Below are 13,914 nucleotides of genomic sequence, written 5' to 3' on the forward strand. Positions count from 1 at the left end.
TCACCCCACCAATCGGAACCAGCCAACGCAGTGGTCCGAGCACCGCCCAACCCTAAACCCGATAAAAGGCCCACACTTCCCGGGCTCGGGCTCTCTGCATCCTGCCGCTGCGTCGGCAGAGGCAGGGAGCCCAGGCTCGAGTTTGAATAAAGGCTCTCTTGCTTTTGCATCGGACTCAGCTCCCTGGTGGTCCTTGGGGATCTTGAAATCTGGGCATACCAATAGGGGCTTGTGAGGTAATCACCATTTCCCTCTGAGCCTGGGGGCGCGGGGAGGGGAGAGGAGCAGTGGCACGGTGCCCCCCAGCCCCGCCCTGGCACAGAGCACGCCGCACACCGCACACCGCCACCCGGGCGCAGGCACGTTTATTCTTCACGACAGCGCGATACAGGGCGCAGGGGCCTAGCGTTCCTCCGTGTCTCCTCGCCTCCTTCAGGGTTTCCCCCCACATCCGACTGGTTTTCCTCCCCACCCCTCTTCTTAAACGTCACGCAGACCTCTTCGGGGGCGCCTGCCCTCGCCTCCCTGCCACCCAGATGCAGACGGAGAGGCCAGCAGGCGGTTTTCTCTTTTTTAATAAGGTAACTAGTTCTAAAGAAGGTGGCCTGGAGGTCCCATAGAAAAAGCCGAGGGCGTCAACAGTATGTATAACAGCGTATTTACAGGGGAGTAACATGCGGACAGAAGCTACAATACTGAGTATCAGACGACGCAAGTCAGACAGAGGGGCGGGTGGGGGCGGGGCGGAGGGCCCCGCGGGAACAGAAACCCCAGGAGACGTCAAACTGGTAAATCAATGGTGAGTTAAGGCTTAAAAAGTGTATAAAAATAACACGGTTAATATTCAAAATGGAACTCCAGATACAGAATATATAGATGAGTTTCTGTCTAGTTTTTTTTTTCCCCCCGGGGGGCTGGAGTAGGGCTTCTCCGGTCTCTGTACACGGTTCCTATATACACGGACACGCATGGCTTTCAGATCGGGGGGTGTCTGTGGGGGCTGAGGGCAGGGGCAGCTCCCGGGACCCTCCTTTCGGAGGACCCCTTCCCTACCGAGGGGCTGAGGGCCTGGGCTGGGGGTTCCCCCTCCGTGGCAGGGAAGACAAGTAACCCCTCCCTGGGTAATGTCCCATCCGGAGGAAATGATGGAGGGGGTCCTAGCCCCAGGCCCACGCCCTCCCCACACCCCTGCCCACAGTCTGGGATGGTGGGAGAGGTAGCCAATAGGTTTCCTGGCCAGCACCGAGGTAGACTGGGGTGGTCTTAAGGGCATGGGGGGTCCAGGTCTTACCCAGCCCACCCCACCCCATTTTCCCTGGACTGGCACCCGGCCCAGCCCAGCACTGCACCCATTGGTCCTTCGGATCCCCCGGCCCCTCTCGTGTTGCCTCCTGAAGTCTGGGCAGTTCTGGTGGCTGCCACAGTGATGCTCAGGGTGCAGCTCGAGGTCCGAGCTGGGCACCCAGGGTGAGTGGCTCCCTCCAGCCGCCTCCTGCCCCTCCCACCAGCCTCTCCCTCCACCCCCCTTCCCCCCTTTGCAGTCCAGAAACCCAGGCCTGAGCCTTCCCTCAAGACCTAAGGCCATGGCCAGAGGAGGTCCCACGCTGCCCTCTGCTTCTCTGTGTCCATCTGTCCAACTCTTAATTTCTCGGTCTTAGCAGCACCAACTTCTTGGCCAATAAATATCTTTTTTGTTTTGTTTTGTTATTTCCAAAACAAACTAAAAAAAAAAAAAAAAAAAAAACACACGGTGAAGCAAGTGAAGGGTGGAGGGGAAAAGAAAACCCAACAGAGAGAGGTTCAAAGTGCTCTGAGATCGTCTTTGGATGCCACCAAACAGTCCGGTATCGTGCCGTTGGCCTGGCCACCCCCGGAGCTGGACCGGGCAGGGCTTCTGGGCCCGGCTCTCTGGAAGGTCAGGAAGGTCGTGGAGGGCTCGGCTGTTCCTGGAGGGCCCTGGAGGGCGTCGGGCCTGGTGCTGCCTGGGTCCGTGTCTGCCGGTGGGCAGGGCGGAGCCTGGGCCGGCTCAGATGAGGGAGATTCGCACCGGGATGCCGGGGGACTCCGTCCTCTGGGGCGAGTGATGGCTCACCAGGTGCTCCACCACCGTGTGTTTGGACATGTGCTTCATCAGGTAGGTCTCCTGTGGGCAGGGAGGAGATGCAGAGCGTAAAACCAACAGCTGGCGGGAGAGGCAGAAGAGGCTGCAGTTCCCACCAGTGGCCACTGGAGGGCTCCTTGGCAACGGGTCAGCTAGCGAGCAGCCACAGCTCTGGGAGAGCATTTACATTTGTGGAAGTCTGGAGGGCGTTGCTAGTGGGCAGAGGCCAAGACTGTGGCTGGGCATCTGGAGATGCACAGGACAGCCCCGCCCAGCAGAAGGCACCTCCCCAAAGCCACAGGGGCCGAGGCTGAGGAACCCGGCGTGGAGCGAGCCCCAGCACCTGTCATGACATGTTTATTGTGTGGTCACATACGTAATGTGTCTCCAGCGGTGGACTCGAACCTCCCTGGCCGCCCAGACCACCTCTGTCTGGTTCATCCCGGGTCCCAAGCGCTGGCACAGGCGCTCAGGAAACACTGTGTGTTGCTGAGGCGGCTCAGGGCCAGCGGCCGGCCGGCTGGCCAGCGGCCCTGTGAGTTAGGAACTATCCCTCCTCCGTTGACAGCTGAGGAAATTGAGGCTCAGAGCTGTCTAGCGGGTAGACACGGGGGTCTGCTACCCAGATTATTTGATTAGCCAGACGCACACATGCAAGTGACTCACCTGGACTCGCTCTTCTGAGTTCTGAGAGGCCCTCATTTAGGGAAATTCAAACCCAGGGACAGAGGGCTGGATGCAGTGACCCTTCTAGCAGTGCAGAGCTTCCCTGACACCCGAGGTGGCTCTAGTCTAGGCAAAGTCACTCTGCCACCTTGTGGCCATGATGGGGGTTGCAGCTTCCCCAGGAGGAGAAGGCCGTTCTCCCTCCCTGACTCCGGAGAGCAGGGTGCCAAGCCCGCCAATACCACCACCACCACCACCACCACCACCACCACCAGTAGCACCACCACCACCACCACCACCACCACCACCACCACCAGTAGCACCACGGCCTGCAGTATTCTGGGGCCTGGAGGGAGCCATGCCTCTGAGCCCTACAGGCCACCAGGGAGCTGGGAGCTGGGCCTGGGAGACAGAAGCCCTGGTTCCACCACTCACAGGAGCCCCTCTCTGGGCCTGAGAGGAGGAAGCAGAGGCCAGGGGGAGGAAGGGCCCGGGCCCAGCACTCACGGAGGTGTACGCCCGCCCGCACATGCTGCAGCAGTAGGCCTTGGCGTGCTTGATGGCGTGGGCGGACAGGTGGATCTGCAGGGAGGCGGAGTCCGAGTAGGCCCGGTAGCAGTTGGGACACTTGTAGGGCTTGTCCTTGTTGTGCTGGCGCTGGTGAGACTGCGGGGGCACAGGGGGGAGTCAGGGGCCGCGGGCCGCGCCCATCCCCACCCACCCCTGCTTATTGCTCCCTTTTCCGGCAACTGCCGCTGCTGGGCAGGAGGCAGGGGCCACTCACCTGGAGATTGGAGAGCTGAGTGAAAGCCTTTTCGCAGCCAGGGTGCGGGCACTTGTAGGGTCTGTCGCCTGTGTGGATTCTGCAAGGGGCAGCCAGTGAGGGGGAGTCCCGGCAGACACCCCGGGCCACTCCAGCCCCCAAGCCTTCCCGGGCCCGCCATGCCTCTGGCTCCTGGGCCTCCCAGACGCCCAAACTCTCCCCAGAGTGAGCCCCTGGCAAGAGCTGGGGTCTTCAGAGGCCACCCCCTCGCCTTCCTCTGACCTCCCACTGCCAGTCTATGACTGACACCTCCCTGCTCCCCAAGTCCCCGCTGAACTCAACCCTCCAGGGGTACCCCCTCGGAGGCCTGGCCCCGACCTCCAGCTCATCCTGGAGGGCTTGCGTTGACTGCATTGGCCCTGCCCTCCCTCCTCCCCCCCCCTTCTAAAAAGCCCACCTGCAGGCCACCCACTGAGAAGAGCACAGACTCACAGCTTCTTTCCCTCAGAAAAGGAGACACCTCCCTCTGATTGGCCCCAACATCCATTCCCGAGCCCTCCCTATGTCAGGCACGTGTCCATGATGGCTACCAACTACTGAGAGAATGCAGGACAGGGTGGCCCTAAAGCTCAGACTCCTCTCCCTCTTCCCCCCCCCGCCCTCCCCCCGTGTCCTTCCTGTGAGTCCCTTCTGTCCCCTCATTCTTGGGTTCTCATCCTGGGAAACCTTGGGCAAATCACTGAGCCTCGGTTTTCTCATCTGCGAAATGGGTATAAAATACAGTCCCGCCCTCTCTGGGCCTGGTGACGACAGATAATACATGAAAAGGGTTGAGCCTCGGGTACTGGCACAAAGTGGGCACGCAGTAAACACGAGCATTATTACTCATTCGTGTAACAGTTACTGCATCAGGTACCTGTGTGAGCAAAACAGACAAAAACCACGCCTTGTGCAAACAAGCAGCAAAACAGCAGTCCCACGTGGGAAGTACTGCGTGCTGTGAGAACGAGGGGAGGGGTGACTGAGAAGGTGACTTGGAGGTCGAGGGCCGTATTTTCAGTTGGAGTCTGTGGGCAGCAGGTGCCCGCCCCACAGCCAGGCGGGGATGAGGGGGACTGAGGGGAGGGTGTGGAGGGGCCCGCTTCAGCCTTTCTCAAATCCAGAATAACCAAACGGCCGAGGTGTCCTTGACCCCCGGAGGCTCTGGCAGTTCCCAGAAGCCTGCTGGGCGACACCAACGGTTTCCTCCCCCGTTTTATATAAAGAGGGGTGATCCGAGTAATTGGGTATTTTAAAATTATATATATTGTGTGTTTGTTTAGTCTTCGCCTGAGGATATTTTTCCACTGATTTTTAGAGAGAGTGGAAGAGAGAGGGAAAGACAGAGAGAAATATCGGTGAGAGAAACACATCGAGTGGTTGCCTCCTGCATGAGCCCAACCAAGGGCCTGGGCCAGGGAGAAGCCAGCAACCGAGGCAGGTGCCCTTGACCGGAATTGAACCTGGGACCCTTCTGTCCACAGGCCGATGCTCTCTCCACTGAGCCAAACCGGCTAGAGTAATTCTATATAAAAATTTTTCATCAGCAGTATACTAGAGTGAGAGCTAGCCTGTGGAGTTCCTAGCATGAGAAAATTGGCAAAGCAAATGAAGAGAAAAGCTCCCTGAGTTAACTTATGAATATCTGTAATTATATGTAATGTATACAAATATAATAGTAATGTCATATACTAGTGTAATATAATCATAGATAACATGTAATCACACAGAATGTAATTATACGTGCCCTATAATTACATCTAATATTAACATACTGAGGCCTGGTGCACGGATTCATACACCAGTGTGTGCCTCAGCCTGGCCTGCGCCTTCTCACAATCCGGGACCCCTCGGATGATGTCAGTCTGCTGGCTTTGGTCCGATCCCCCAGGCCAGGCCGAGGGACCCCGCTGGTGCACGAATCCATGCATCGGGCCTGTAGTATGCATATAGGATCTTTGGTTAATCTCTTCCTGCCCTTCCCCTTCTCCTCTTCCCTCTGAGATTCATCGGTCTGTTCCATGTTTCCATGCCTGGGCGTGGAGCATCTGCCCGTTGGTGGTCAAGTGTGTGTCATAGCTACTGGTTGAACGGCTGCTTAGGCTTTTATATACATAGATTCACCATATAATTATAATTATATAAACATATATATACATATATATATTTATGTTTTTTAAGATGGAGGAAATAAACAATTTCTCACGTACAGAGACTTGCACAACAAGTGTCCACAGAGAGATGTCTTAAGAAGATTTGTGCTTTATGAGATAAATCGGAAGGCCCTGAAGATGGGTCTATGGCCTTACTGCCTGTGTTTTCCATCTGAAAAATGGACCGTGATTAGACCTTAAAAGAGAGCTCCATTCTCCCCCATTCTGACGTTGCTCACTATTATACCCAACAGACGGGAGTGACTTGGTCTCGTCCCCCGGTCAGATCACCCCTCACACTTGCCGGGAGGCCTCTGCTTCAAACCGCAGGTCAGTCTGAGCCTGGAAGAAGCATCACAGGACAACGGCCTCAGGAGAGGCCCGTCAGCCACACTGGCTCTTTATACTTCAGGCCAGTGTTTCCCAAACTTCTGACAGACATGCTCCCCTTCTATAATTTTCGTAACGCTGAGTACCCCTCGTACTCATGAGAACGTAGAATTAGGCGCAGCTAAGCACGGCGCAGTGCATATCCCCACCAAACTCTTCCCGTACCCCTGGGGGGACGCGTCCCACACTTTGGGAAACACTGCTTCAGGGAATGGGCAGCAGGGATGGCTTCCAAGCTGACGCCATGCCCGTGCCCAGACACTGCCCGGGGCCCAGCAGGATCCATGAGTCTTTATCCAGAAGCAAATGACTTTGCAAAGTGAACTATCCACCTGAGATCAGCAGCCCAGGAGCCAGCCCAGCACCGGATGTGACTTAATTCCAGTTAACGTTATTTCCTAGCGGGCATGTGAGAAAACCCTCTTTTGCTCTGATGTCTCTCTAACCCTCAATTTAGGGGGTCATATCTGTACAAATGAGAATAAAATATTCCTTAAAAGGTGCCTTGTTCCAACGAACCCTTCGGAATTCTGGAGGGGAAACACTATAAAAATTTAACATAGATATACACCAATGATTGGTCAGGAAAATGTAAAAAAGTTCTACTGAAAACCATCCAGGTAACTGGCTTTGATCAGCTGGTAAGCAGGTTCAATAAGAATCTCTGCTCTGCCGAGATGGTTTGGCTCAGTGAATAGAGCATCGGCCTGCGGACTGAAAGGTCCTGGGTTTGATTCCAGTCAAAGGCATGTACCTTGGTTGCAGGCACATCCCCGGTGGGGAATGTGCAAGAGGCAGCTGATCAATGATTCTCTCTCATCGATGTTTCTAACTCTCTATCCCTCTCTCTTCCTCTCTGTAAAAAAATCAATAATATATATATATATTTTATTTATTTATTTATTTTTTTTTTTTAAGAATCTCTGCTCCTTCCTAATAGGACCTCATTGGGTGAATCAAATTTGTCACCATGATCATGTCAGAAATGCCACATGTAAGGACAACTGCCCCTTAACTGGTGTGACCAGGCTGACAGTAAGAAGCGAGGACTGGCCTCACAGGTGGCCTCCCCAGGACCCCGACTGGCTCTGCCCCGCGGCGGGTCCCAGGGAGCTGCGTCTTTAAGGCGGCAGAAAAAGCCAGTCCTGCTGGCCCAGAGAACCAACCAACGTGGGGATTCTCCAAAAAGATGCTACCTCCTGGTCCAGGTTACGGAGGCAACCCGGCGGGTGACATGGCTGGTTCTAGGTTCCCGGTCTTAGATAATAAGGAAACACACACACTTACACACACACACACACTTAAACACACACACACACTTACACACACACACACACACACACACACACTTACACACACACACTTACACACACACACACTTACACACACATACACACATATATACACACACTTACACACACATACACACACACACACACACACACACACTTACACACACACACACTTACACACACACACACTTACACACACATACACACACATACACACACACACTTACACACACACACACACACACACACACATACACACACACACACACACACACACACACTAAAATTATGACCCTGGGGCTTCAGAGTCTCCTGACAGAAGTGAACTCTCAAACCTTAGTGTCACATGCTTTAGTTTTAACAACCATGCAAACAGAGGGGGCTTGATTATATATAGTTCTCTGTACATAAAACTGGACAAACCTTAAAAAAAAAAAAATCAAAGCAGTGCTAGAAATCAGGAAACTGCTGAAGCACACTTAGGGGCAGAAGCTACAGCAGGGGAGGCATGAGAAAGGGGAAGGTGGACTGGCTCCTTGTCCTGTGGCTGTTCTGCCATTGTCTCTTCCTCCTGCCTACACATCCCGCCCCACGTCCGAGCAACAGACCGAGAAAGCCTGCGGCACCCTGACAGGCTTTCTCTCCCCGGGAACGGAGAGAAACGGATAAATAAGGACACAAACCAAGAAAGACGTAAGGTCCCTCTGTCTAGTATTCGTCCCCAAAACAGAGAAAACCTTGGCGCTTTCTGTGAGATACCAACTCTGGGGCAGAAAACCATTTTATCCTGGACGGACGGCGCAAGGCCGAAGCTGGCAAACACACAGCAGTTACCGCTCTCTCCACCCTGGAGAAAAGGGCTGGAAGAGAGGAGCTGCCATCTCGAAAAGCCAGAGAGTGTTTCTTTCAATGTCCAGGGTCCTTTCATTTGGTGAGCCAGTCTCTTGGAAGTCTGCCCTCCCCTGCAAAAACATTTCCGTCCTGAACGCACGTTTCTCTCAGAATCCCCCTCTCACACCCTGGACTAGGCTGTGCGCCCAGGAGGACAGGGGTGTCTGCCTGTTTTGCTCACTGCCGTACTCCCAGCACCTAGAATCACATCTGGCTTATAGAAGAGGCTCTGTCATTACTTGTTCAAGGGCCCTATCAAAGCTCCTTTTGGTTATTTCACAAATAGTACACGAATGCTTGGATGCTTGTGGCACACCCTGGGGGTGTAGAAATGGAGGAGACCAAGCCCTGGCCTGCAGAAACTCCCAAGGTATCGGGGATGAGGGGCAAACAGCCAGGTGAGTACAAGACAGCCTCCCCCTGCTGGGAAGGGGAGGCCCAGGGCCTGGGGAACCAGATCAGGGGGGGCCAGGAGGACTTCCTGGAGGAAGCTGAACTGAGAGATGGACAGGAGAGGGCCAGAGAAATGGGGTCAAGGAGGGGAAGGTGGCCGAAACCGGTCTGGCTCAGACAGAGCGTCAGCCTGGATCGAGGGTCCCAGGTTCCATCCCGGTCTAAGCAAGGGCATATACCTTGGTTGTGGGTACATCTCCCTCCGGAAGTGGGTGTGCAGGAGGCAACTGGTCGATGTCTCTCTCTCATCGATGTTTCTAGCTCTCTATCTCTCTCCCTTCCTCTCTGTAAAAAATCAAATATATATATATATATATATATATATATATACACATACATATACATATATATATAATATATATAAATATATATAATATATTTATATATTATATATAAATTATATATTATAAATAAATAAATATATATATTTTATTATATATATTGTATATATATAATAAAATAAAAGGAGGGGAGGGTGTTTCAGGTAAAGGACCCAGCGTGTGCAAAGGCCTGCAGGTGAGAAGGGATGGGGAGGACGGTGTAGTAGGAGTGTGAGCTGATGCCAGCGAGGTCCACGTAGGCAGGCTGTGTTATAAAAGTCCTCCCTCGAACACCAGGCCTTGGCCCTGGAGGCAGCGGGCACCTGGAGAAGGTCCTGGCACTCACCGGGTGTGCTGCTGGAGGTGGGAGAGCTGGCGGAAGGACTTGTCACAGTAGGAGCAGTGGTAGGGCTTGACGCCCAGGTGGATGCGCAGGTGCTGGGCCAGGTAGGAGGCGTTGGCGAAGGACTTGGAGCAGTGCGGGCACTTGTGGGGCTTGGCCTCGGTGTGCGACTTGGAGTGGATCTGCATCTCGGACTTGGTGAAGAAGGTCAGCGGGCACACCTTACACCTGCGGGGCGAGAGGCGGGTTCGCACGCCGGGAGGCGCCCGCACCCCTGCCGGGGCGGCTCGGGGGAGACTTCCATCAGGGGCCACAGGGGCCATGCACCCGGGGCAGAGCGCTCCTGTGAGGAGACTATGGGGCACAGGCCCGCCTGGGGGAGGTGGGAGGCAGGCTCCGGCCTGGACAACCTCCAACCTGGGGGAGAAAGCTCTCCCACTGAGGGCCCCGCCCAGCAGCCTGGGCAGCGGGCTCACACCCCGGGGAGGAGAGGTCTGGGGATCCGGGACGGTTTGCCCAGAGCCACACCCCACAGTCCTGGGGGAGGCGCTCAACCGGCTGCACCTCAGCATCACTGCGGGAGCTTCGGAGAAAGACTGGCCCCTGGTTCTCCACGTGACCCCCAAACCCATTAAATTAGAGTTGTTGAGCCGAAACCAGTTTGGCTCAGTGGATAGAGCGTCAGCCTGCAGACTGAACGGTCCCGGGTTCGATTCCGGTCAAGGGCATGTACCTTGGTTGCGGGCACATCCCCAGTGGGGGGGAGGGGGTGTGTGTGTGTGCAGGAGGCAGCTGGTCGATGATTCTCTCTCATCGATGTTTCTGACTCTCTCTCTCCCTCTCCCTTCCTCTCTGTAAAAAAAAAATCAATAAAATATATATTTTTTTAAAAAATAAAATAGCCTCCGAAGCCGGTTTGGCTCAGTGGTAGAGCGTCAGTCTGCGGACTGAAAGGTCCCAGGTTCGATTCCGGTCAGGGGCATGTACCTTGGTTGCGGGCACATTCCCAGTGGGGGTGTGCAGGAGGCAGCTGATGGATGTTTCTCTCATCGATGTTTCTGATTCTCTATCCCCCTCCCTTCCTCTCTGTAAAAAATCAATAAAATATATTTTTAAAAGATAAAATAAAATAAATTAGAATTGTTGGAAGTGAGGCCTGGTTTGGCATTTTTTTGAATTACCCCGGGTGATTCTAATGTTCGGGGCTGCAGGGAGCTGGACACAGACTCCCATGACCCTGGCGGGGGGCCCCCACTCACGGCCCCAGAGTGTGGACTTAGCCTAAGGTGGCCAGACTTCCCGATTTTCAACAATGTGTCTGGCGTCCCACGGCGTTTTAAAAAAATCGGGACTTTTTGAAAACGCCGTGGGACGCAGGACACAATGTTGAAAGTTGAGACTGACCTGCCAAAAGATAGATGTCTGGTCACCTTAACTTAGCCCCACCCTCAGCCCCTGGGGTCCCTCTGTCCAGCCCCCATGGCTGTGCTCCTGGGACAGCCCTCCGCCAGGGCCTCCGCCCCCAGCCCACCTAGACCCCCCCACCCCCGCCGAGACCCCCACCTGTACGTCTTGCCCTCCTTGCCGATGTCGCCCGAGGCCAGGATGGGGTAGGGGACGACCAGGACGGGCGGGCCCCCTGGGTTCTCCGCCTTGATCTTCTTGCGGCCTCGCTCGGACTTGGGGGGGCCCAGCAGGCCGTGGCCCTGGATTGTCTTGATGGAGTCCAGGAGGGGGGGGCTGGTGATCCCTGAGATGAGGGTGGGGGACGAGGCGATGAGGCGGCTCTGGCTGGTGGTGGTGGGTGTGGACGGGGTGCTGGTGCCCGTGCCCGTGCTGGACTCGGCCGTGCTGACGGCCGGGGTGCGGGCGGAGAGCCCGAGGCCTGCGGAGACGCGGGGCGGGGGCAGGGGTGAGGGGCCCGGCCACCCTGCTGTGAGGCTCGGCCAGGTCACCGCTCTCTGAGCCTCCCCCTCCCTCTGTGCGTTATCATCCAGATATATCCATATAGCTAAACGCGCTGTGCACCTGTAAGATGCCTCAGATCCCTAAGAGCTGAAAGGAGTTAGATAGAAGGCACTTTGGGATTCATTCAAACCAAAGGGAAAAACGGAGGCACTAAGATGTTCACTGTGTTCATCATAATAGCAGAAATGAGAGGCACCTGAGATATGTAACATCAGGGAAGGAAGGATCGATGAGGTTTGATCAGCCTCCTCTACCGAACATTACTGCCCATTGAAAAGGTTATGTTTGTATAAAAATGTTTACTCTATTGATGGATTTGTTGTTCCGTTTATTAATTCATTCATTGGTTGATTCTTGTATGTGCCTTGACTGGGGATCAAACCCACAACGCTCTAACCAACTGGGCTACCCAGCCAGGGCCAAAACAAATAAACAAATAAATGTTAAAGGCATATGTATGCATAGGAAAAGTAAGAGGAGTATACTAAAATGTGATGGGGATGATAGAATTAAAAGTAATTTTTAAAAAAAAATTGGGTTTAACTATATTTTCTGACTCTTTGACAAACTTATTTATTTATTTAGTTAGTTAGTTAGTTCTATAATAAAAGTTACTCTTTTTAAAATGAAGGGACCAGAGCCCTGGCTGGTTTGGCTCAGTTGATGGTGCGCTGGCCTGCAGACTGAAGGGTCCTTGGTTCGATTCCGGTCCAGGGCACATGCCCGGGTTTGACCCCCCATAGGGGGTGTGCAGGAGGCAGGAGGCAGCCAATCAATGATTCTCTCACCGCTGATGTTTCCCTCTCTCTCTCCCTTCCTCTCTGAAATCAATAAAAATATATTTAAAAAAAATAAAAATAAAGTAAAACGAGGGGACCAGAAACATTTACAATAACAGTCTAAGTAGACAAAAGGATGAAAATGCCATCATGTGGTGAAACTATGCTTTTTTTTAATCTTTCTGTGCACTGGGAGAGACACTGGCCAGCACCAGCACAGCATGTTTGGTCACCCCTGCAGCTGGAGTGTGCACGTATCCCTTTAATGAAGGACTGCGTGGCAACAGCCCCTAAAATGTTAAAGGTACGTGACTTGTGACCAAGAAATTCCACTTCTGGAAATCGCCCAAAGGGAGTATTTGCACACGAACACGAAGACTGTCCACACGGACCTTCCCTCCAAAAGGGTGGCAGGACACACTGGACACGAGCTGCTTGTCCTCAGCGGGGATTGTGTAGAGATGGGTCCATCCTCATGACGGAGGACGGGGCAGCCATGACAATAAGACAGATGTCACCCAGTGACGCAGAGAGAAGGCCGAAATGTGCGGACAGTATGAACCCCTCTATTTTAAGAACACAACACCCAGACCACATATGTATGAATTATACAGAGATAACATACGTGTGTGAGTGCACAGGGATGCATGTGAGAAGAGACACACCAAACTAAACTGTGTGTAAATTGTGGCCCTTCCCAGGGAGAAAGAATGTATTGGTAAAAGGAGAGTTTCATAGTCGGTCTGTTGGCTTATTTATTACTTGAGTTTTTTTTACCTGGTGAATTCCTCCATTTTTTACATCTGTGATTAAAGGAAAAAATAAATTATAGAGGAAACAATGAAATGCTAACAATAATGGGACTAAGACTTTTTCTCCTTTTAGTCTGCCTTCAATTTCTAAACTTTCTATATTGTTTATCTTTATAATTAAAAATGCACTAAATTCTAGGGTGTCCCCCCAAAGTGTATACACTCTTTGAATAATTGTTAATTCCAGTGGGTTAAATCTGGAAAGAAAGAAATACCCGTTGAGCTATCAGCTGTTTAGGTGTGCATATAGCTTATGATGGAATGGCAAGTAGCAAAGAAGTCAGAATCATGGGTACAGCCCTACCACAAGCTCAGCAAAAACACACATGCACACTGAAAAGCAAACAAAAAGATGAAAAAGGAAGGAGAAAGACCAAAAGGCTCTCTAAGCTGCTGGGTTAGGAGCTAGGGGATTATGAGTGATTTTTTTGTTCTTAGTTTCTCTCTTTAACAAATTTCCCTTAATATGCTTATATTACTTTTTTAATATTACTTTCATAATGAAAAAATAGATTTAATAAAATCATAATAACGGGAGAATGTGCAGAGAATGGCCGGGGCCTGGGGGCGGCTCACGGGGCCCACTAGTTCTTGGGCGTCTCGGAAAGGAGGAGGGAGCAGGGGAGAGGGGCAGGGGTGAGCCCAGCCACAGTGGCCACCAGAGAAAACCCGTCTGCCAGGCACCCCCCGCCCGGTGACACTGCACCAGGGTGTCCCCCTGGCACCCTCTCCATGACTGAGCTCAGGAGCTCCCCTCCTCCTGTGGTTCCATCTCACGAGCAGTGCCTAGGGGTCTCCCTCACCTCTTCCCACTCCTCACCCCTGCATCCAATCCAGCAACCAGCCCTGACTATTCCTCTCAACATAACTCAGATGGGTCCTCGGCTCTCAGCCCCCACCGCCCTGCCAGGCCCCCCCAGCCTCTCTCTGCTTCATCTCTCTCC

General features: G+C 53.2%; 1 protein-coding gene across 2 annotated transcripts in view; it reads right to left on the reverse strand.

The window, feature by feature from the left end:
- Positions 1–561: 561 nt before the first annotated feature.
- Positions 562–13,914, reverse strand: part of ZNF362 (zinc finger protein 362) — a 34,109-nt gene continuing 20,756 nt past the window's right edge. For both annotated transcript variants that reach the window (XM_036448473.2, XM_045584892.1), the window contains exons 5-9: positions 10,975–11,296; positions 9,415–9,639; positions 3,552–3,630; positions 3,275–3,433; positions 562–2,143 (exon numbers count right to left, since the gene is read on the reverse strand). In XM_036448473.2, the coding sequence (XP_036304366.1) occupies positions 2,027–2,143; positions 3,275–3,433; positions 3,552–3,630; positions 9,415–9,639; positions 10,975–11,296 (902 nt within the window). In that variant the 3' untranslated portion in view covers positions 562–2,026. The remainder of the gene's footprint in view (positions 2,144–3,274; positions 3,434–3,551; positions 3,631–9,414; positions 9,640–10,974; positions 11,297–13,914) is intronic.

This window comes from Pipistrellus kuhlii, unplaced genomic scaffold (assembly GCF_014108245.1).
Source record: "Pipistrellus kuhlii isolate mPipKuh1 unplaced genomic scaffold, mPipKuh1.p scaffold_m20_p_2, whole genome shotgun sequence".
NCBI lineage: Eukaryota > Metazoa > Chordata > Mammalia > Chiroptera > Vespertilionidae > Pipistrellus > Pipistrellus kuhlii.